This window comes from Buteo buteo, chromosome 12 (genome assembly GCF_964188355.1).
Source record: "Buteo buteo chromosome 12, bButBut1.hap1.1, whole genome shotgun sequence".
NCBI classification, from domain to species: Eukaryota; Metazoa; Chordata; class Aves; order Accipitriformes; family Accipitridae; genus Buteo; species Buteo buteo.
The window spans coordinates 30,415,436-30,441,275 of NC_134182.1; the positions used below are offsets into that span (position 1 = coordinate 30,415,436).

Consider the following 25,840-nt stretch of genomic DNA (forward strand, 5'->3'; position numbering starts at 1 on the left):
TTTTAAACTTTTCTTATTACAGACAACATATAATTTCATGAGTGGAGTTCTGGCTTTGTCTTTGTCCATATAAAGCAATACCTTTTCAGTTTCAGTGAAATAAGCTTTCATTATAACCATAAGTATTACTTGAGAAATCTACCATAGATTAGTATCTTTATTGCATATACTCACTTTAATCATGTCCTGAATTTTCTAGGCAGGAGAAATGAATTTGCCATACTAGGTAAGATGAATGAATATAAAAAATAGGAAATTTGCGATTGTTGATTATGATGTTATTTTCTTGCCCTCTGTGTTTTCTCCTATGTCAAAAAAGTAAGATAGGTGATAATAATATAAGATTAATAACCATAAACAAAAGCAACATTGGTAAGAGGTCATACCAATTGTAAGCCCTGCACTGATTTAGAAAAGAGTGGTTATTATTAGAATGAAGGAAGACCTACTGCAAATGGCTCACAGAACATCCTATAAAGTAGTTTCAACATGGCGTCTGTAACATGCAAAAACCAGGAAAATATAACTTTACTTTGTATCTTGAAACACTTTCTGATGGTGAGTTGTGCAGGCACATCACACAGTTTTGTCAAGTCCACTCTCCTTTTTATATTTCTATGTTTTTAATCCAGAGCAATTTATTCTGAATGGTATCTAAGGGACTGAAACATGCCTGATTCTTGCACAAGTGTGGATACAGCAACATCATGATATACCAGCCACGATTTGAACATTGTGCTCATGCCCAGTGCCCTGCTGACACCCGCTACTGACACCTGAGTCCTCTTGGTAGCATTTCTCATCCCAGAGACATTTTCTGTCTCCTGATTCCTGCTGCTCTCCAGTTACAAATAAAATAATGCAATAACTCGGATGTGTTTATATAATATCAGCACATAATAAGTCCTAACAAACAAAATCAGACAAACAACAACCAAAAAAACCCCTGCCCCCAAGGCAAAGTTTATCCTTCATCAAAGTCCAGCAAAACAGTGGTTTAATTTTTGTTTTCTTAAGTTTAAAAATGTTGTAATGTTACATAAATACATCTGGGTTATTGAATTTTTAATTTGCAATTTGAGATGGGAGAGCAGGAAAGATCAGTAGGGAGAAGATTGTTTTACGTATCAATTTTGTTTTAAGACCACATTTTTCCCTTATTTGCACCCAGGGAGAAATATACAAGTGTTTTATTCTCATTTAATGAGAGTGAAAGGGGTAAATATGTTCCTCAGAAATTGAATTTGTTTGTGAGAGGTTATTTGGTATCAACAGCTGTTGTATCAGAAGATAAGTAAGCTGTCTTGATGACACATATGCAAAATGTGGATTTAGAAGAGGTAGGTCTTTGAGAATGCTTAAAAAGTACCCCCAAACATCAAAAAATAAACACAAAAGGCCAAATAAATCAAACATAGATGCTCTTCTAATTTGAAAAGGGCCTTGCAGGAATTCTCCCTTATGCTGAAGCTGAGTTCAGCACATATTTCATTATTAAATTCTGCTTAACCATATCATGGCATAGGATTATGAGGGGAACTCACAGAGAATTTATTTGCCCATGCAACTGTATGTAAAGCGCTGCATATATCACGAAGGGACAGCTTCTTCCAAAGGGGACTATGCAGGGGTAGTGAAGATGCAAGGCTGCAACTTGTGCACACCAACCACGTACCAAACTGCAGTCCTCATCAGCCAGATAGAAAAGCAGCTACCATGCGCATACAGACCAAAAATCAGGAAAATAAACGTCTCTGGAGGTGCGTACGATCACAGAGCAACCTCCTGCTGCAGCACAACTCTGAATTGTGTTAGCAGGCGCAGTGTTTCTGTCATTGCTGCTTAGTTGATTAGCTGGCAAAATCGAGCCTCTGAAGCTTAAAAACTCAGAAGAGCCATCTTCTACTCAGCCTGGGCTTCCTGCTGGAACAACTCAGATGTGCTCTCTGGACAGAGATGACAATATTGTTCACCTTTTGTAGTTTGAGGTTGCAGAACCTAATTAAAAATGTATTCTGGCTGTGCTCAGAATAGCATTGACATTTTAGATGTATTTTATGAAAGATAAACATCAGGCCTTGCTATGTATTCCCTGGACTTGGCTTTTCAGAGCCAAAAAAAGCCTAAAAGAAGCCTGCAAAGACTTCCACGGATTGAGGCACTGCAGAGTAATCGGTGTAATTTAAAATCCAATATGGCCAATGTCAGTATGGTTTGCAGAGCACGCTGCTTTAAATTAAAAGGAATCCAGCGTATTACCCCACTAAAGACTCTTAAGGGATGATTATTCATCTTGCGTCTACCTTTAAGCATAGCTATAAAGTTTGAGACTATCCAAGATATGCAAAAGTATTTTATTATCATTTTCAGTTCTAATGTCTAAGCTGAACAACAGCTGTCTGATTCCATTTGACCAATAATCCATTGGTGAAATGGTGATTGCACATGCCCCATAAAATCAATGCAAAGACCGATGCTGACAGTCCATTTTGCATTCCCTGTTCAGCTAAAATTCTAGAAGGTTTAATAGTTACATGGGCAAAAAGACTTTAGTTTGATGACACCAAAGGTTAATGATGGCTGCAGCAACACAAAGCCCGGGGTCAGTTAACACACTGAGAACACAATCTGAGAAGCTAGATAGAAACATAGGCTGCTAACTTCAACTTAACTCTCTAATTATCCCAGATCCAGCAATTCTAAGCCAGCTGTGAGATGTTTATATGAGGCAGATTATTATGAGTGATTACACTGTGGATATAGCCATCAGTTTATCATAGACTGGTTGATAAAAACTCCACGGCCTATTTTGAAAACAGACCAATATACATTTTACAAGACTTTTCATGATGCCACCCATGTTCTTTTCACCTTGCTAATTGAAAGCTAAGAAGGAAAAACTAGTAATTCAAAAATTTTAGATTTATCTTTGAGATTAACTATACATATAATTTTTTATCAATGCTCTAGTTCTCCTTACCTTAAATATCAATGGCATCAACCAAGAAGCTTGGCAAAATGAACCAATTCATCTCTAAACAAAGATGAGATCTAAGGATGACCTCACCTATGCAGGAACAATGGTGACTGTAATTATCAAAAATAATAGTTATTATTTAACGAGAGGACAGCACCTCTGGGGAGGCCACTGTTGCTCTCATGATTCTCTCCTAGGTAGCTTTCATTCCTCCAAGGAGCTTCACACACAGAGCACCACAGGGAATTATTGATTCAATGAACTCTACCAGGAAACAAGGCTAAAACCAAGACTAAGTACCAGAGGTCCAAATAAACCCTTGCAAATGCAAGCTGGCTTTAGGCACTTTGTAGTTCTGCAGTCATCTGCAGTACCAGCAGATGCTGCCCCTTACTGTCCTCCTTCCAGATCTTACAATGTTGCAGGAGTTTATGTCCCCCTTACAATGTGTTTGTAGGTGGCAGAATGGGAGACTTACTCTCTTTCCCTTGAACCCATAAAAAGGTATCTCAAAAAATTTTTCAGAGACAAAACTGCAGCAAAATGACAACAGCAGCCGCCTTTCACCGTTTTTGCCAATTTCTTTATGGATAAAAATTCATAGTTTACTCTTACAAAATTTTATAGAAGATTACTCTGATTTATACTTAGTTTATTGTAGATTTTAAAGGAAAAAATAATCCCCCACAAAATTTATAACCATTTCTTGCCTAAATAATTAATAATAATTCAACAGCAATACAACTTTACTACAGGAAACTGAAGAGTCACCTGCATAACAGAACTATTCAGCAGGAACACAAAATATGCTGTGCTGTACTAGACTACTAGGCATCAAGTTGGATATTTATTACTTTGATGAGAAATACTAGATACGTGTAAACTACAGCTATTTCAGTTTGCAGCAAGGTGTCATCTAGTTTCCTCCATAGTTTTGTGGAGTCTAGATCTTAAGACATCTTTTGAGTTTCACATGTAAGATACAATTACTCCAAAAATCTCACAATGGACATAACCAAAGCAAACATACTTTGATCTGAAATCCCACCCAGAAGCCTTGGAAACTGAGCTTTGTCTTGGACTTTGGCATATCTAATAAATCTACTGCTACCTACATATGACTATGCTGTCTCATATTAAGTTATTTCTTTCCATTCTCTCCCATAAATGGCTATTATTGCAAATTTGCAAATGCCATCCATTAGTAAATTATAACAAAAGCAGTAGAATACAGGCATAAGGACAAACAACATTAAATAGTGACTGGCAGCAAAACAAAGAAATAATCCAAGAAATCAAAAGGACATGAAAGAGAAGTGGATTTTTTTTCTGATAAAGTAGATCACTGCTGTTTTAAATCATGGACTTATTTAGACTCATATGTTTATCCTAACTGTCCCAGTTCCCCCACCACATGAAGACCTGGTTCCCACTATAGTTTTCCTCACTTCACATATTTCAGTACAGACCCTCAGAGATATTAAATCAGCTAATTCCTGAAAAGGTCAGTGACAGCACAGGAGAACCCAAGCCAATCATGTTCATGCGGGCCAAGAAGAAAAGGAAACGTGCATTGCTAAGAGGAGACAAAATGGATGGGCAGATATAGCAGGAATCAGGTGTGAGGAGGAATCCAGCTCTCTCTGGGGGTTCTGGCTTGGTCTGGAGTAAAATCTGTATCAAACCTGAATTTATTATTGAGTTTTCTTAATTTCTGCAAAATCTGCTGCCCAGAGTATCAGATCTTGATGCTTTCAGCACCTGTTTATGCTAAGCAGGGAGAAAATCAAGACAGTTCCCCACTTTCTTCCCTACTCCTCCAAAGTCAGTCTGTCATTGGATCAGTCCTTGGTCAGCTACTTTGATTAGGTACTAGCATGATGTATTATTTAGGAAAAAAATTCATAGTCATAGATCAGGTCGTTTACAAACATTACTTAACTGTTATCTAAACCAGATGAAAATCACGGAGGAAATTAATTTGGAAAGAAAAGTATGTGTGATAGGCTAATGTAATCACTGGTGTAACTAGCCTTAACTCCAGTTAAATAGAGATACGCTCTTTTGGGAACTGTACTCTTGTTCCTGGAATATCTCTGCAAGCGTAGAAAGATACAATCTGACAACATCTTTCAAATAGCTCTATTATTTATATATATAAAAAAATCTTAAAGAAAAAGTCAGAGGCAAACTTCTTCACAGTCCCAAGGATTAGGACATTAAGGTATTTAAAAATTTACAGCCACCTCTAACAAAGGAAAAAAAATAATAAAGCAAAATTTCCCCCTGTTCATAATTTTTTTTTTTAAAAAAACACTAATCTGCTATTTTTACTTTTTTTTGTCCCTGTCTGACACAGAGTATTCAAGTTAGGATAGGTTACTGTATACACGATTAAAAAAAACAAAGCAGCGTGGTGACTTGGGAATAAGATAGCAACAATTGTGTTAACTATATTTCCCAGTCATCTCTGTGGCTGACAGAACTGAAAGGATGGAAAATAAGGCTGAAAACATGAGCCACAGCAGGATATCAAGATTCCTCACAGAAGTCCACAGATACAGGGTCCCCTTTGTGAAAGTTTTGTTTTGTAGTGAGCACATGTTAATCCATTTAGCATATCTACATTAAAATGATGACAGAAAAGTAGGAACAGGAACAGAAAAGCTAAGAAATGCTAACATATGTTTTCAACTTTGAAATGCAGCCAGTGTTTTTCCCTAGTGTAACAGGAACAGCTATGCTTTAAATGGGCATAACAATACAGATTTAAAACTTTATCTTGAACCCATCTTTGAAAATTTCTGGAGAAACTGAAGGTCTTGGTCTTAAAACCTTGGCAGATTAGGAGGGTTTGCCGCATTACGTAAGTGCAGTGTCCCTGGTCTGTGAGGAAAGTCTGAAAATGGCTCAGACAGGAATGGAGCAAGTGGGGGATACAGTTTCATATTAAGCCCTCACAAAAGGTCTATGAAATTACCTTAGACTGGGGGTAAAGCAGACTGGTGATTATAGTGATCCTCTCAAAAGATAAAACCGGATGCAGGTAAAAATCATTATACAGATCTAAGAACACATTTCTTAACAAGAATTAGGGTAATAGAAGCAAATGTAGTAGTATATGACTTAACATTCTCTGGAGTTCTCTGAGAGTTCATAAAAAGATATTATTGTATCCACTTTTCAAATCAGAAAACCAGGAAAAGAAAGTGAAATGTTTTTTTCCTGTGCTGAGACCACCTTTGAAAACAAAAATTCATACCCAAGTAGATCTTATTGGAAAACGTCCTCGCATTTGAGAGATTATGGTTGCGTTTTTCTGTTCTTCATCAGGAGAGAAGCGGAATTTAATTTTTTAAAAGTATAAATAGGATACACAGACTTATATTTACCAGAATATCTACTAACACAAGGTCTGGAGCTTTTACATGAGAATACAGAGATATCTCTTCAAACCCTCTGCTTGTCTGGTTTAAAGCAAAGACTATCTCCTACAGAGAAACATAGTATGAACCACAGAATCACAGAACGGTTTGGGATGGAAGGGACCTTGAAAGGTCATGTAGTCCAACCCCCCTGTCATGGTCAGGGACATGTTTCACTAGATCAGTTTGCTCAAAGCCCCATCCAATCTGACCTTGGACACTTTCAAGTATGGGGCATCCACAACTTCTCTGGGAATCCTGTTCCAGTGTCTCATCATCCCTTACAGTAAAGAATTTCTTCCTTATTTCTGACCTAAATCTACCCTCTTTTCATTTAAAACCATTACCCCTTGTCCTATCACTATAGGCCCTGGTAAAAAGTCTCTATCTTTCCTATAAACTCCCTTTAAGTATTGAAATGTCACAATAAGGTCTCCCTGAAGCCTTCTCTTCTCCAGACTAAACCACCCCAGTGTTAGTGCCTTAAGCAATGTTTTTTTTTTCCTGAGGTGGGCCAACTGTTTCTTACTCCTGTTGGTGCTTTCTGAATCTGTGTTCTCCCTCCCTCCTCCCATTTCCACCAAGAAAATTTCACTGAAACCAGGTTGTTCCTACTTTTTCTACGGACAACACTGCTATCCATTCACTAGCTCTTTCTACACTGCCCACATAGAATTAAAATAATTCAGATTTATTTCCTTCTTTACTTAAAAAATATAAATCTGTATTACAGATTTAGGCTGAATAAGGTTCTGAACTTTCATAAAATATTCCTAGCATTTAAAAGTATGTAGCCTCAGCTAGCTCTGAAACACATTATATTAAGATTTCTTTGGTAGCACCTGTGAAAAGCATAGGTATAATTGAAGACCTCATAAGTAGGCAATGAATAATAATGGACTGACAGTAAGTTCAAAGAGCTTTGACTACAGGTGATAAAGCACGGAAGATGAAAGCATGGAAGATGGAAGAAGCTTATTTTGACTACCTGAATCCTCAAAGTTAGTGGACTAAGAGATAGCAATAGTCTTTTGGCCTGCAGACTGAATAATGTGTTGTGCAGATTCACAAGATACGACTATGATATCATGTTGATGATACTTCTATGAAGGTACTTTTTAGATATTGTTTCATTTTCAAGAGATGGGAAGCCAGAGTTAGCATTTTGCTTATTTAAAAGGTGACCTTGCTCCAACAGAAACAGCAACTAACAGAACTGATACAAATGCGAAGTATCCCTTGGTTAATTCTTTGTTTTTACAAATACTATATTTCTTCTCCACCTCATCAATGGTTAAAATCTAGTGGAAGAAGGCTTCCTAATGGCTGAGTGACTGCCAGCAGCACGTGCAGTATATCAGAGACTTTTCCTAGACATAGAAGAACACTTAGTAGGGTGGATGTTCCTGATGCCTCTCAATGTGTGAAAACCAAGCAATTTTCTCCTTCATTCAAAGTATCTCCCTCCTGCATCCTCATGAGCAGCAACTGAGCTCAGTGATAGTTAATCTATTTGCTCACCAGTTTCCTGAAGCTCTTTCACTGCTTCCACTGTGACAAATTCCCTTAACTCGTCCCCGTTCAGACTGACTAGGAAAGGACAGACAGGATGGCAGAAGCTTTGTTTTTGAAGGAAAGCAATTTACAGAGGAAACTTCATGCAGAACAAAAGAGAGGACTTCAGTGTTACATGGCATGCAATACTGAATAGAAAAGAATACTGTATGATATTTTCAGCTGCACAGCAAAAATGTCATAAACACTAATGGCAGTATTGCTTAATGGGCAGGTCCCTAAACACGATTACATTTTAGTAATGCATTGTTCAGGCTGATCCATCTGGGAATAATATTTCAAGTTGTCCTCTAGGGACTTGGTCTTTTTACAAACTTGCTACTTTACTTCTTTGGCATAACTGAAATTTCTATGGGCATACTGATTACATGGGAAGTAGAGAAATTTTCCTAGAAATTAGCCAGAACACAAGAAGTGAATTCCCACAGAAACAAAACCAAGCACAACCTTGCCTCAACACTTTTTATCCTTCCTTAGCAATGTGAATGCTTCAGGAAATCTCTTCCACAACAGAACACAATACCGGACGTGTTTCTTCGCGTATGTGATAAGTGATCAATTCATATCCAAAAGGTATTACAATATTGCTATGGGAAGGACAGCATTAAAAGTGATGGAGAACAGCATCTAGCAAGCAATCAACATGTCCACATAAAACAAGAATTGCTTTGTGTTTGCAGAACCTATTGCTTACTAGATAAGAGTGTGTATTATGATCCAAATTTGAAGAAGTCTCTAAACAACCCCTGATTAAGACTTTCGATGTATGTTCTGTTTTCTTGTTTTAGCCTTTGTAACAGGAAATAGTTTATTTAAAAAAAATCATACATTTAGAATGACCAATCCTAACTGTAGAGATCAGAAAGGACCCTGAGCATAGTATTGTTACTAAAAATTTTTTTTCTAGTGGCTTCTGAAGAACATTACACCCGAATTTACTTTGCAACTATTAAAATGGAATAGTGAAATCATATTGGCATTAGACAGCTGTACTTTCACGTCATGCGATTTTTGTGCTACACCAACCTTATCCCTTGTACTACCTGCCAGCTTGTTCTAGCGCAGTCTCCTCTAAGAAGTCATGCTTTGAACAGATCACATTTCCATCATGTTGATTTTGTAGAATTTCTTGCTTGCAATACTGATCTAGGACAATTAGTTAATCTCCTTCAAAATCATATTGAAGCTTAGACCATATCTGCTCCTGCGCAGCCATCATATAACTCTGTGGAGGGCTAAGCATAGCAACAGATACCTTGATACAGGCTTCAGTACCCGTGGATTAAGAGAGAGTCGTGCTTGCCTTCAGACAGCTGTGCTCTCAAGTCCTTGCCCATGGAGGTCCAATCTGAGCTAGCAGTCTCCCACAGTTTATCCATGCTTCCTACCCACTCATTGTTGGAAGCTGCAGACAAAAGTCACCTGTACTATTCTGAGATTAACAGTATCATATAAATGTTCTGCTTAAGCCCATCCAGTCACTGTCAGCCAGATGTCCATGTTTTTTTCTGAGATGTGTTTGCACACATAAAAGGACTGATTGTGCTTGGTTTTTTCGGATGAAAAATAGATAAGGTAGAGTATCGTGACCACCCTGCTTTTCATACATCTGCACAAAGGTGAGAAGTGAAGGAATGCATAGCTTTTCCCAGTGCAATACTCTTGCTGCTGCTACTCAGCTCCCTGTAAATGGGGTAGAAAAATCCTGGGTTTGTGTCCCTCCCACAGGCACAAAACGCAGAAATCATGTGCTTCTCCTCTCTGATCCAATCCTCACTTACAACTGAGTTTACAGCCATTGCCAACATCTGGTAAGTTTGGTATTCTGGGTCAGGAAACTCTCAGAAATAGGTTATTTAAAAAAAATAAATCTAAAACTTCTTGTTGAAAGTTTAACCTCCTTTAGACACTTCCAGAAACCCACAACCTAATTAGTCCTTCACATAATTTTCACAAAGATGGTGCTATTACATCTGTCTTACAAAAAAAAGGTGCACATTCTACTATCAATTTGTACTCTCCTTTATTTTCTTATATACGTTTTTATATTTAATTAATGAAAAGTAAAGATCTGGATATTATTTCGCATGTCCTTTCCATCCATGACAGCTATCATGTAAAAGATGAAAACATAAAAATCTACACATATAGTTCACTAATAGCCAGACCACTGAAAAGCACTAGAAAGGAAGCAGTACTGAAGCCAAAGTGTTGAAGCCTCACTTATTCTATCTACTTTTATGTGGGAAAATCTTTGATATTCTTCTGAAAATTGATGTAACTAGATAGCTCACAAACAATTCATTCCTAGATGCAAGAAGTCATTATTTAGGTTATTTATATCACGCTATATGAAAAATTCAGAGTCAATGAAAAAAAAATCATTTTAAAGTAAAAAAAATTTGATGCAAAAACATTTGATATATCTGATTATGTTTAACTTAAAAAGTCAGTTTGTGATGATAGAGAATGTATAGACATCACTAAAATGAAAATATGTGCTATTACATTTCATGAAAAATCTCAAGAAAAAAGATGTTTTCATTCATATTAATTGTATGCAATACTATTATCTTTTTAATAAAACATACTGCTTCTATGTAGAAAACTCTGAATACAAGGTCCAGCCTTTTTAAACTATTAATAGGAGACCAAGAGCTGTCACCTGTTTTTCTCTATTTCCATTATCATATGCTAATTTAAACCTCACAAAAGTGGAACAACAGAATTCCACTGGTTTTAAACCTGTAGTCATCAGGGCAAATGCAATAAATAAACCAAATGCATACATACCTAAATACATAGATAAGGAAAGGAATCTCTTTGGCTTAATTTGCAGGAACTTTCTAAATCTGATATGTAAGAAATATATATCCCTACATTTTGGGATCTTTACACCAGAATCTGAACTGGAAAATCAAAGCTGTATTATTTATTTATGCCACAAGTATTCTAAATGAAAAAGGAGTGAGCAAGAAGAAACCAACCAAGAATAGCCTGTATTTTTCTCAAATAACTGATTCTCAATCCTCTTGGTCCCTGGCACTGAAATAACGGAGGCTCCTCACTACCTCATGGAGCTACAGTCAGTTTGTATACAATTCTTTAAAGCAATGATTTAGAGGGATTTATAGCCAGAGAAAGTAGCTTTGAGATCTAATCACTACGGTAGAAAAACCTAGACTCCCTGGAAGCAGAGGCTTAAATTCTGGCAGGTTCACCTCATCCTTTCATCTTTCGGAGGTAGATTAAATTCTGTGTAGCTTAGCATATAGGGGTCCTCCACAGGACTTTTCAGAGATGAAGTCCTATCTATCTCCTCTAAGTGCTGTTAAATATAACATCTTTTCTCTCTCTTCCCCCTCTTCCCCCTTAGAAATAAGTCCTAGCAACTTGAAATCATTTTTCTAAAGATATTTCTCTTTTCCAGGCAGCTCCCTACCTTCTTGTCTTGAAGGTTTTTAAGTTTTATTTCCTTGATTCTCATTCTAGTATAAGTGATAGACGCTATCCTGTAGAATTGTTCTACTCTGCAGGTAGCATTAGCAGAAATCAGGGCCCAGAAGAATACAGGCATTTCTTTCCAGTTCAAGATTTACTCTTTTCATTTCTTTAAATTGCCAAAAGCTAATCAGACTCACTGAAACAAAATTTAAACTATCTTTAAAATGAGGAAGAAACCTCAGCAAATATCCCACTAATTATTGATCCTCTCCAACAAATCCCTATGTGTACTGACAAACAGTCTGAGCAAATTAATGGCAGTGGCTACTACAGAGCTTGAGTTTAAATTTTTAGAGCTGAAACTGTTGATACATATTACAAGTAGTAATGATTGTACATGTGTGCACTAGGGATCTAATTTAAGCATTTAATGACATCTAATGCACTACACAACCCTATATATTTGTGGTAGCTACTTGGTGCAGTTCATCCCAACGGCCTCTTCAGCAATTACAGATAACCAAAAAATTTCTAATAGAACCCCTGTTAATGCAAAACATGTTGGCTAGTGAGAAAAAGGGATGTATGGATTGGTAGTCCTTAGGTTACTGAGTTTGCCCCAATTAAAAAGAAGAGTAACAAGAAAATGGATTTGTCAGTACTTTAAATCTTTCTCAGTCCTGACTGGGTTTTAGGCATATGATCCAAATAGTCCCAAAGAGACAGATGCATAATGATAATGGATAATAATAATTACTCAACCTTGGCTGCTATTTAGAAGAAAAGGAATCACTAGGAATGGATGCAGTGTGAAGAAAGTAGAAATGCAACTCATCAAAGAGGCACTGGCTTGGGCAAACAAAAGACCAGAAACTTAAGAGTCCACATCCTTTCCCCAAGATGCACTAGGTAATACCTTGGTATAAAATGCAACTTATTTTCTGTCGAGAGACAAATAAGCCAATATAGTATATTGCAGCCAATCTTCAACTTAATGTTCCCCATATGAAAAAAAAGACGACTGACATGAACCACCTGTTCTTTCTTTCTTCAGGGACCTTTAAGTACACCTAGTTCTTATTAACCATACAATGCCCAATAAATGTTTCAGAAGGGAAGATATACTTTTAAAAATTATTCAGAGTAACATAGCCTGCAGATCCAGCTCAGTACTTTTGAAGACAGACATTATATCCATTTATATGAATGTCACTGAAAAATTGTGTGTCAAAATGTTGCTTCTCAAGTTTCCTTTTAGAAGTCAGTCAAGCTGGTAAATGCCAGCCGATCAGCGGCGCAGTACATGTTTTTCAGCCCACTTGAGCCTCCAGCTGTTCAAACCCTTTGCACAGTCCCACCAGGGCTGCAATAACCTTAGATGAAGTGGTATAGGAGTGGTGCCTAGAGCTCACCTGAAAATCAGAAATCAGGCTGAAAAGTCCTCTCTTGCAAGTTGTGTTGCCTGCAGCTCTGTCACCTAGCGATTATGTAGGAAATGGTCAATGATTACACACAAAGACTTTGAGATCCTGGTCATCAGACCCTGCAGATGTCACAGAGCAGTGGAAAAATCTAAGAGGTAAATGCTAAAATGTGAGCACAAAGACAAATGGAAACAAATCTTGAAAATGCTTGGGCAGACTGCCAGTTACAAATAGAAGCAGAGGGCATTTGGATTACTGAGTCCGAGTCCTTGTCACCATGCCACAGAAAGCTCTGCTCTCAGTTGTACAACTTCTCTGTCGATCTTTCCCAAGAGCTACAATACCTTGTCTTGGGTATCCCTTGGGCCACAGCGTGACACTGAAAATTTGTTGTGCTGTTATTGAAAATACTTTTCCCTTCACTTCCACTTCACAAGATAAGCATCAAAGCAACAACAACTCTTTTAATTAGTTAAATGAATGATTTAATTAATTATTTTTGAGAAAAGTTTGAAATTGAAGAATCATAGTGAATCATTCAATTTACACCTGTGGCAGTATGCTCCCACCAGCCGGAAATGAAACTTCTCCAGGTAGGGAGAAGAGAAAAAAACCCCAAACCCTGGAGGCCGCAGGTTGAATGCTGAGCAGACCAATTGAGACATGCCAGGTACACTGAGTGACCTTTTTGGCCAATAGGGATTAAATGACCACAGATCAGATTCAACAAGGGTGTAAACGGGGTCCCACCGGAGGACATTATGGAATCAGTCCTCCTCGGAGCAGTGGGTCTGCAGTCAGGGATGCCGCCCTAGGTAACTCCTCGAGGTTGAGAGCCCTCATCTTTCAGGTGAGTGATATGCGCATTTTGAGTCATCACTTTTAAATCTTAAGGATTCTTAAGTCGGCTGTGTAGTACTAATTCCTTTTACACCATTGAGCCTGTGGTTTATAAAATGTTACCAGAGTTCTCACTAACTAACTTTTTACTGAAGAATAAATCTGACTTTTAACACCTATTGGATTTGATTGTGCGTGCCTCTGTGACACAATCATTCATAACCTCCTTTCCTTAGTGTCAGTCTGTCAACATAGTCAACCTGTTAATATAAATTAACAGAAGGGATGGAGTATCATCTTCCACAAAAATGGTAGAGGCACACTACTAATTTCTTCTTTTCTATTAAACACTAGAGTAAGTTTTATGAACTCACCAACAAAGTAATTACAGGTTGCAGTGAATGTGATTCTAACTCTTCTCTCATGCACACTGTATCAGTGCATGCTACAAGCATAAGTTTGGACCTGTTTAATTCGTTCTGAAACAATCAGCTTCAAAGTCACCTATTCAAAATCCTCACTGAAAAACCCAGAGATTTTAAAATGCTTTGAACACTGAGGTATCTTTTTTTTTTTTTTTTTGTGTCACATGCAAACAACTGTATTAAATCAATACAGGGGCTGACATTGAGAGTCAGTATATCTTAGGCAATCAGCCCTTGGCATCTTGGTAGGATCAGCTCTGCAATGGTATCCCAATAAAATGCAGGCATTTTTTCAGAAGATATGCACTAGCATGAAAGCATAAGCTTTGTAATTCACCCAGCACCAGGCAAATTAGCAGTGACCATCTTGCTAGAGCTGACTGTGAACCCCTCTAGCTTTCATGCACAAGTGATACACTGTGCCCAAGAACTGAATATAAAGCTCAGTTTCATAAACGCTTATTCTTCTGATGTCTAAAATGGAAAAAGGTTGAAAAATCCCAGGGAAGAAGTACAAATACAGCTTCTTTGTTTGGTCCATTTCCTTTCCTCCTACATTCTCTGCTTCAAAGCAGCATTGATTACTACCTGCAGCTGGACTGACACCTCCACTATGATATCTTTTATTATTTGTATTTTGATAGCAGCCACCAACACATCAGACACAATACATTACCCAGAAATCTCATAGGCTAAATAAGAAAACAAGAAAGAGATGGCTAACATCTATACAAATGCACTATGTTTTATGTTATATATGTGTGTTAAAAACATTTTTATACGTTTAAGTAGCTTAACACATCTTGAAGTATACCTGACTTTAGTACTTCAATCTTTCATTTTCACTTGCTCACTACAGTGCTCAAAATAATAATAAAAAAAGAGTATAGTTTTGAGGGGTTATTTCAAGACAGTGCTATAGCATCATGAGAGACAATATGAAAGGCACAAATGTGAGATGAGATTGTTTTTCAGAGCAATGTAACTAGAAAAACAGACCAGGCAAGGTGTTATCATATGTGCAGAAGGTTGAAAATATTTTGTAATAAAATTTTTTGACATTTTGGAATGAAAAGATTTTCCTTTCCACATTAACTGTCCATTTGAAAGCTGGTTTTACTTATAAATTGCATTGAAACAACAGATTTGGTGGACTTGCAACTATGTTCCCCTATGACTCATATTCCTAATAAAACCTGTGAATCTAGTGCCTTGCTGTCATTCAGAGCATGGCTGGCTGGCAGCTGTGTGCGTATGAAGACAGAGCGCATGATAAAGTGCACAACTAGTCAAACAGACAAATTTGCAAATTCAGAACAAAGCCTCATTTTAAAGTCTTGCAGTTCCTCCTTAAAGGAAAACCTAGTTACCTTGGAGCTTTAGCTAGGTACCTCTATGACAACTACATATAGACATTTCAGCAAAATCCTAAGGTTGTATCACTAAGGTAATGACCAGAAGTTCCTCCTTAAGTCCTTGTGCATGAGGGGTTACAAGGAGAACGTGACCGTCACCTCATGTACCGTGGGTCTGGAGAGGAGGAGGCAACACGAGGGGGACGCAGCTGCAGCAAGAGCTGGGGAAGGGGATGGAGGGACTGCTGCCCTCCCACCCCACCTCTCCAGTGTTTGCTACTGACCTGAATTTCTCCAAGGGCTTTTGTTTCTTTGTTATGATCAAGCAGTCAGCCCTGAGAGTAGGATGTGAACTACCTTAGCATGTTGAATTTTAGTTGGCAATACAAGCATACATTTACCTACAGAAAGATGGACTTCTGTTGCACAACACTTTCAGATTTTTAATGAGGAACTAACTTTTTATTCAGCCTACCACAAACCATCCCAGCCAGAGAGCTAAACAAAATATGTGGTGATATATGCATATACATTTATTAAAATCATAAAATTATTCTCTGTTAACTTCAAAATTGGTAGAAAGGGATAGGAGACAAGAAAGGGAAAAAAAAGAATTAATCATAGTGTAATTTAATTGCATAATGAAAACTATTTTTGAATAAATTTCATAGAATCATAGTATAGTTTGGGTTGGAAGGGATCTTGAAAGGTCATCTAGTCCAACCCTCCCTGCAATGAATGGGGACATCTTCAAGTAGATCAGGTTGCTCAGAGCCCCGTCCAACCTGATCTACCACCTCTCTCGGCAACCTCTGCCAGCGTTTCACCACCCTCATCATAAAAAAATTTATTCCTCATCTCTAGTCTGAATCTAGCCTCTTTTAGTTTAAAACCATTACCCCTTTTCCTATTGCAACAGGCCCTACTAAAAAGTTTGTCCCCATCTTTTTTTATAAGCCCCCTTTAAGTATCGAAAGGCTGCAACAAGGTCTCTCCAGAGCCTTCTCTTCTCCAGGCTGAACAACCTTAACTCTCTCAGCCTGTCCTCACAGGAGAGAGATGTTCTACCCCTCTGATGACTTTTGTGGCCCTCCTCTGGACCCGCTCCAACAGGTCCATGTCTGTCTCATACTGAGGACCCCAGAGGTGGACGCAGCACTGCAGGTGGGGTCTCACCAGAGCAGAGCAGAGGGGCAGAATCCCCTCCCTCGACCTGCTGGCCACCCTGCTTTTGATGCAGCCCACGATACGGTTGGCTTTCTGGGCTGCGAGCACACATTGCCAGCTCATATCCAGCTTTTCATCCACCAGTACCTCCAATTTGGAGAAAGTTAAAAATAATACAGAAAAAACTCAGATCAATTCCTACTTGCCACAGTACAGTAAATTCAGTACTTCATTACGGAGTTCATTACCTCTATTATTTAATCACATGATGACCATTTATAGTAGGAACAAAAGCTAGTTTTAAAATGCAGACAAATAATACTAGAGAAAAAAAAAAGATCTTATAAAGCAGAAAGGAAAAAGAAACATTTCCTAAGGATATACAACGAAACTGTAAACTTCTTTAAGTCTTAATGAAAATCTTGGAAAATATACTGAAGAAGTAATTTCTTTAGACTTTTATGACTAATTCTTCTTATTTTTTTCATAAAACCTTTAGGTTCTGAGTCAATGGAAAATAAGTCTAAGCTTTGATATTCTGTACTACTTCCCCCCCCCCCCCCCAAGGTTTACTCAACAAAGTTTTTATTCAATCCAGCATTATTTTTAATTACGATTGCCTTTTGAAAGTGCTCTTTAAAAAAAAAAAGCAAACATTTTATAAATTAGGGGAAAATTTGTGCATGGCTTCTTTCTTTTTTATATTTCAATACTGTTAATATTTAGCTGTAAAGATTTATTTTCCCATGGCAAAAATATTTTTAATCACTTGAATTTAATTTATATGAAACACAAAGCTTGTTTTAGACCTTAAATGGTGATTAATTTGAAGTTAGTGGCTGGTTTAAAGCTGACTCTAAAGTGGGAATAAGTATTGCATATGGGACTGACCTGCTTCTATTATATAAACCTGTTTCAGCTTCTGTAAGCTTATATGTGCTTAGACAATTTCTACAGAAACTTGTATTTCAAAGCTGTCAATATTAGAGGAGCTCGACACTACAGATGAACTGCCTTCCATGCTGTTAAGAACAATAACCTGATTTAGTTCAGACTATATAGTCTCTTGTCATGAGGTGAAAAAGGAAGGTAGAATAAATCATTCTTACAATTAGATAGTTCACTGAAGTTTTCCAATATTTTCCTAGTCACCCTCTCCTGGAAGTCATATTATCTTCATATGACTTGAAGTGGAATATCCTATCAGGTTCCCATATGAAACTGAATAGGCATAAATTTATAGGAAGAAAAGAAAGGAAACCATATGTATACCAGCAAATCACATGCGCACACATGCACAAACATGTATGACCTTAAAACTGTAGATACACAAAATACACACACACACGTATGCATGTACGTACGTACAGCATCTCCTCTCTGCCTCCAAGTTACATTTATAAAGTAGGGAGACTAATGGATTCTCTTGCTTGTGTTGCAGCCCCTGCTCAACAGTTAACTCTGGGAGCATGACAGAAGAAGCAAGAAGCTGCATGGTCTGGACGAGCAGACTCTAAAATACTCCAGGAGAAGGAAGTCTCACACTCTGTGGTTTCGATACAGAACTTCAGGGTGGTTGAGAGTGTCAGTTCTAGTCTGAGTTCGATTAAGTTGAACATGCGTGACACAGTGATGGTAATCTGTCAAACACTGACGCTCAGAGCGTTAGTCACCAGCAATAAAGCAGTGAGAAATGAAGGAAGGTAGGCAAATAAAACTATCATGATCTACTGAACAGAAGGGCTTGGAACACAAAATGGAAGAGAATGCCTCCTGTTATAATGACAATACTTTTAATTATATATACTCAATGAAAAATAAACTATTAGAGAGAGAGTAAAATACTTCCAATTAATGACAGTAATGTAATGTTCAAACTTAAATGAAGTATTTTTCCCTTGAGGGTTTTACTGTACTATTTTATTTAGCTTAATGTAATTTAAATTATAAACAGAATAGTTTTGTAAGCCCCCAGAGAAATGTATTTTATTTATAATGTATTTCCTTTGAAGCAGTTACGGAAATCATGCTCTTCCTGAAGTCTGTATTTCACATACCACCTACTGCTGCAAACTAGTCTGACCTCACAATTTAAACATGATCAGTCTGGTGAAGTACGTGACAAGAAAACTCAAGATTTTTTTAAAATGCCAGAGGACATAGAAATTTGTAATTCTGCAGACTAATAGCCTTCCCTCTGAAAAAAGGTATTGAAAGATCTTTGTTGATAAAAGTTATGTTTTTTCAGAGGGAACAGAACTCAGCCATAATCACTCCACTTGAGTTTTTAATGCATGTAATGGAAAAAGAATTCTTTACACTATACCCTAGAGGGAGTTTCAGCTGAGAGTAATTATATTTTGTATACTTAAATTTAAATATGCAAATATTTCCATTTTTCATTTAAATCACAAATACTTAAAAAATTTAATTCTAGTATAACAAATACAATTTCTTTCAGGCTGCAAATTACAGATGACCAGTTTGTGTCATCTTTTTTCTTCCAAGTAATTAAAATAATCTATTTATGAATAAATAAGCAACTATGAATGAATAAATTGAATGCCAGTCTACGTGCTCTCCTCATCATCGATAGCTACTGCATAGACTTAGTTAAATAACGTGTGACAAAGAGGAAATTGTCTCTAGAAAATTAATTTTGGCCATTAATCATCTTTTTAAAGCATAATAGTACCCTATCCTCATGGATGAACCATTAACTCAACACGCCAGCCATAGATATACAATGGTCTAAGCTGTGATGCTTCTCCTGAAATAATGCCAAGCCAAGTCACTTCAAAGGGACTAAGCAAGTAAGCACTCTAAGATTTGGCTGATTGTACAACTGCTTACAGCATGAACTCATGACAGCTGTAGTCAGAAATTACATATACTTTGAATTGGTTGTTCTTTTTGTGAAAGCTACTCTTCTGCTCTAACCTACTACAACAATTTATAAAAAAATAAATCGATAAATAAATAAAAATACACATTCTCATTAGTGTTGGATTAAGAGCTTGAATCATTTTTCAAGGGATAATGTATAGGAATGAATATTTCTGTGTCACTACTCTATATAACAAGTAACAATGCTCTGGAGTTAAAACTTCTGATTGAGTTAGATTTTATCAATATCACAAAGTTTCAGGTAGGTATTTAAATGCAGAAAAAGTATTTTTAATCACATTTATGACTATATGAAACAAATATGAATGAATTTTAACACATTATTATTTTTCTTTAAATAATCAACATTAATATAATGCTGTACAAACCTTCTAAGAAAAGACATTTCCTCTGGCTCTTCTTAGATCAGACATTATCTAGTTCACACTTGAAAGTTACACCAATTGTGTTAGAATTTGCACTTTGTATTAGAGAGCCGACCTGTACCACAACCTTAGCAGGCATCTATACTTTGCTAAAAGCTACTAAAGCACAAGCATTACTTGTGTTAAATGACAAATGCATGTCATAGTGACCATTACCCTTGCAGCTGAGGCAAGATTTTAAGATTCTGACAGCCCAAACAGTCTAGCTGGTGTAGATTTGCTAAGCAAAATGATGCTGCTCCTCTTGACTAATGTAATGTGTTCAGATGAACTGACAAATTCTGTTTAATGTGCTGCACATTTGTGGGTAGTAAAGCATGTTATTTTATTATTTCTTTATACATATAATCTCTTAAGAGCTAGCATGACAGTGTAGTGTAAATCTAAAGCAATCCATTAGATTTATTTGCATAATGGCTTTGTTGTTCCTAATTTAGTAACAGAAAAAAAGAAGATACTAATTTCTGGCTTTCTGAAAACTTTGTTAGTATATTTCTTACAGACAGATTATATAGTTTGGTGCTTTAACCTTTTATTTTTTGTTCACTGTTTCCCCACTGTCACATCAGAGTCTAAGTGACAAATAATACATGTTTATACAGGGAGAGAGATGTGGACTGTAACAAAATTTGCAGAAGTTAATTATATGAATTCAGGTATTTTCTTTGTTACTTTCCTTTTAGGCTAAAACTGAATACAGTTCAATTCCAGTTTCTTTAGGGTACTCTGAATTTTGGCACAAATTAAAAAATTTCCTGACAAGGAATTGTTGTGCCACTGATACTTACAGAAAAGGCATTCTCCTCAGACTCGATATCCTCTCCAGCATAATAAATGTCTTTTGAGATTGCTTTCCTGCCTATCAGTTACAACTGGAGAAGATTTTGGATACTCAGAACAGAGAACATGAACCTCTTCCTCAACCTAGAGCTAGCAACCCACTTATGAATTGTGACAATTTAAATTTAACTACTAAACCAGAAAATTTATGTGTTTTCAGAATTTTATTCATAGAAAATCTGTCATCAGCAAAGAAACCCCCAACAAACCCACAACCTTTCACCTTACACAAAATGCCTGAAAAAAAAGTAAGTAAAGCTGGAATATGGTCAACACAACATGAAAGGCAAAACCAACTGTAACTGAATATGGCGAGCTGTGTAACAGTGTGCAAGATACCATGTCCTAATTTCAGGATATGAAAGCAGGACTAAGCATCATTTCAGGATTCATCCAAGACATCCGTTGTTAGTATTGAAGCCATAAAGATTCAGCCGCTATGCTATGAAAGTTCTTTCCTGAGATGACTTGGTTAGCAGCTTTCTCCAGACAGAATTGAGTGACTGAAATCTCAAGACACTCCAGAAACAATCACAATAAACTGTCAGTGCCACAGTCCCTAAAGCAGGTATGTGAGGAGAGCTGTTTTCTCTGCAAGGAGAGTTTGCCAGCATGTGTAAATACAGGCCATCTAAACCACTGCTATATATCCATGTTTACGGTTCATTTCCACAAAATTAGAAATGCAAACCGAAGTGGAAGTTTTACAGAAATGCATATGGAATGTAAAAGAAACACCAACTATAATGTAAACATAAACGCTGCAGCCTACCAATTCATGTAAATTATTTTAAATGCTACTGCAACTGAGACTTAAACCAGCATAACATACAAGGGAGAAAGCAGTCAAGTGATAATGAATTCTGGCAATTTAATCAGAACAATTTAGTTCTTTGTCTAGGTTTACTCTCGCAGAGGGAAATGGCTTATTGAAACTAAACCCAGCTAGCACATCAAAACCAGGAGTAAAAACATACTTTTCAAGAAACTGAATTTAACTTGTTAGATTCTCACCTCTACTATAGCACGACTGAATTATTCTGCAGGGAAATCCTGGAGGTGGAATATCAGCTGCATTTTTTGTCTGATACTCATAGAAAACCTGAAGGTTTGTGCAGAAGCTCAAGATGCTCAACAGGAATAACCTGAAGGCATCTTTCTCCTGATTACCAATAACATGATACTGTTCTACTCTTCTTAACCTGTTCAGCCTAGCTCTTACCCTGGCTAGCTCTTATTCTGCTAGCTGTGCAGTTGTAATAACAAGAAGCGCAAAGTTTGCCAGCTGCTTGAGAATTAGTTCAATTAGTTCCATCTCTGCTGGGTTTTGTGCCTAAGCTGAAATTTGCACCACTGCAGCTGCTATTAAAGTTAGCTGAGGTATGCCTACAGGAATCATAGGCATCGCAGTGTTCCCAGCACCCACAACAACTTAAAATAGATGTGTCTGTTGATGATAAAACACATCACAAACTTAGAAGGCCTTAATAAATGATTTTGTAGTCCATAAATTCCATAAGACTCCGACTTCACAAAGTGAGCACTGTTGCCAAAAATCTGCTGTTTCCCGATATGTTGAATACTTGGAACAATATAGTATGAATATATATGTTTCTTTGAATTGTACCTACATGGTCCACTGAGGAACATCAAAGTGGCTAGTTGGATCAGGCACTGCGTAGTTCTGTGAACTCCTCTTTTGGAAACAAAACTGGTAATGTGTCAGCATGTAGGCTGTGAACAGAACAAAAGATGCAAGAAAAATTATTAAAATAGATTACAGACACATGGGGGAGGCACAGACATATAAGCCAAAAGGCCTCCTTTGGACCAAGAGAAGACAAAAGCTATTAATACTTTCTATTACTGAATAATTTTTTTTTTTTTTTTTTTAAAATCTTGGACACCTAGCTGAAAATAGAACAACTCAAGTGTGCATGTATCACACAGATATGGAGCAGTGGTAATAAGATGGTACTGACAAGCGTTTGGGCTGCTCACACCCATCCACAAAGGGCTATGTATGATCACAGTATTTTCAGATGATTTTTCAAATCCAGTGACCAAATTGGAGTGAAGATAACAGTTTCTCCAAGACAGCACAAGCTAGTCTGCAGCTGAGTCAGCAAGGGAGCTTGCCTGGCTTGTGCCTGGAAATTGGCATCTCTGGGCACAGAGGGACATGGGATGCTGAGCCCGCTCACAACCCAGGAGCAGCTTGACACAGGGGCGGAACTAAGAACTGGGCTCTCCTTTTCTTCCCCAAATTATGCAGTCTCTCAAGCTAACCAATTTAGAAAGCTGGTTTGGAATATTAATTTTCATGTAAAAAATGTAAAAAGCTAGAAAAATACCCCCCCAATGTATTCCATACATTATATTTCCAGCTGCATTAAATATACCATTGCTTTTAAAAGTTGACACAACTACAGAGGAAGCAAAAATATCAATAATTAAAACCTAAACAACACACTTTCCTCTGCAAAAGTTGTAAATTCCTGAAGTCAGAAGTGTAGGAGAAGGATTAGCCACTGACTACCATGTTCCATTCTGTTATATAAAATTAGTACCAAGTGGAACCATGTGCTATTATTATCCCATTTATTGCATGCCATTGCAGCCTAAGGCTTTAAGACCCCTTTGAATAACTTAGACACAGAAGAGCGATTCTGAGTCTACAGATGCTCCATGTATTTTCTCAGTATTTCATCCTTTACCAGCATGCCAAAGGATTTCACTCCCAGGTGTTATAAAAAGGAGGCAGCAGACCAGAGAGAGAACACACTGGTTATGCTGGATGCTCAGTTTCTCAGGAAAAAAAAAACCAAACCAAAACCAAACCAAATAAACCAAAAGAACAAGAAAGTTGAGATTATTAACAAACAAGACTAAGACCATATTCCAGTTCATTTTCAGAATGGAAGAAAATACACATTTACTACCCATGTACCTTGCTGTACGCCAACACAGCACTTCTAACACAGCTCTGATATACCATTAATCATGAAGGTCTCTCCATCCTCTGGTAAAAGACTCTCCTGGAAGACAGCTGTTCCCTCCACTAACCCTGCACAGCCAAGAAGCGCAATGCATTAGAGTGGAAGTGAATCTGAACACACTCTAACACCAAGTGAAGAATCCAGAGGCTGTATTTGCAAGAATCGAGTGGAAAGGAAGCAGATCAGATTAAATACGGGGAGGAAAGAAGAAATACACATTATTTGTCTCACAAATAGCGCCATGCAATTCTTAACTGGAACGAGCCTGGACACATCAGTGTGGCAAACCCTTTCCTAAGAGCAGGTTTTGATACTCTCTCAGCCCAGGTTTATGTTTAGATGAAAGACAACCGCTCCAAACCCACTTCCTGAAGCATTTCTTTTCCTAGGCATTTCTGTGCCGAGCTGTTATACCGCTACTCAAACGCTCCGTTCCGGCCACTGCTCCCAGGCAGACAATGCACAGGAAGCGCAGCACAAGGAAATGCGTCTGCACCGAAGGTCACCGAGCAAAGAAAGCAAAACCCTCAGAAAGAGGCAAGGAACAGCCAGGGAGCTCTCGCACATCATTTAACCGCCTCACGCCTGCAAAGGGCTTTCACTCTGTAGAGTGACGCAGAAGCTCTGTAAGGACATCGGGGAGCCTTTGGCGGGAGAGCTCGATTTTTTGGCTCAGGAAGGATGGTTCCAGACTTTTCAAAACAGCAGGTCTGGTTTCAGTACTTCACGCCAGTGACGCAGCAGTGAATCCACACCTTAGTAATTCACTCATTTATTAACACTGTAATTTGCACAGCAAGTACCAATTACTGTTTAACTGAGGTCTCGAAAGGTCCTTGGTGAAACTCTACGTACTGTCACCCATGAAACAACAATGAGAATTACACTTTAAAACACTTAAAAAATTAATTGTTCAATTATTTTTTATACAGAAAGTATAAAGGATGAAAAGCATTTCTCATTCACAGTTAGCAATGCAGACAAAAACTTTAAAAAAATCAGCTTCATGACTAAAGTCAGTTTTAAGTCACTTTTACACTTTTAAGACTGCAAAACAATTGAAAAGGGAAGCCTCTTTTTAATTAGTTGAGCCTCCCTTTAGTTGAGGAATTAGTTTCTGACAATTAAAACTGGAATTTTAATAATGCTTAATAATTTCCCTCATATCAAGTTATTATGTTTTTAGTTAGCAATAAACTAATTCATTATTAAATTAGCTTTTCAAGCTATTCTCAATAAAGAAATTTCTTCCCAGTAATTTTCTACTGTATTTTAATTTTATGCTATTACTATCAAGAATCCAGTTTTACTCCCCTAACAACACAGGTTGTGACTCAGAGCTGTGGAATTCATTGCCCTAATTTACAATAAACTAAGACTCCTCGAATAAGCTTGCGCTGTTTGTATATTCAGCTACAAAACTAATAAACTCTACTCTTTATGAAAAGCAATTAAAACGAGTTGACGATTCAGCTTGTGCAGAATATCAAGGTCCATTTGAAGCAACCACATCAAAGTTTTATTCCCATGCATCTTTCCACCTTGGTTCAATTTGATTCTTTTAGAAAAGGGAGGAAGGCTGTTATGTGACACAAAGCATTTGGAGGTAGATGCTAATAGGTAATGTGAGGGTGGACCTGTAATAGACATCACAAAACACAGCTGCTAACTCCTTAAAATCAGGGAGGATGGAAACCTGGTTGATTTGTATTTTACACCTGGGAAACAATGGTTTGAACCATTCTTCTGTGATGATACAGTTCATTAGTCCTCCTTTATTCTTTCTGGGAGACTTGCCCCCAAAAATGCCGCCAAACCAACAAACTCCCCAAAACCCCACCCCTCTTATCAGCATGAATTCTGGACATATTTAAGCCAACATTAGCCACCTCCAATCTCAATAGCTATATGTCTATGGTTGAAAATGTAATTTGCAGGGTGTTTCTAGGCAATGGCACTCAATCTGTGCTCTTAAACTTTGAGACCGGTCCTAGTAGGATTTCAGCTTGGGCATGGTTTGGGAGGCAGCATGACCGA

The 25,840-nt window shown here is 37.5% G+C and overlaps 1 protein-coding gene across 3 annotated transcripts in view; it reads right to left on the reverse strand.

Annotated features, from left to right (window-relative positions):
* CHRM3 (cholinergic receptor muscarinic 3) overlaps window positions 1–25,840 on the reverse strand; it is a 283,715-nt gene that overhangs the window by 107,670 nt on the left and 150,205 nt on the right. For 2 of the 3 annotated variants that reach the window (XM_075042050.1, XM_075042051.1), the window contains one exon: window positions 22,436–22,538. In XM_075042050.1, coding sequence (XP_074898151.1) covers window positions 22,436–22,533 — 98 coding nt within the window. In that variant the 5' untranslated portion in view covers window positions 22,534–22,538. Of the gene's footprint in view, window positions 1–22,435; window positions 22,539–25,840 lie in introns of those variants that run through there. The other variant, XM_075042052.1, reaches the window with a different exon arrangement.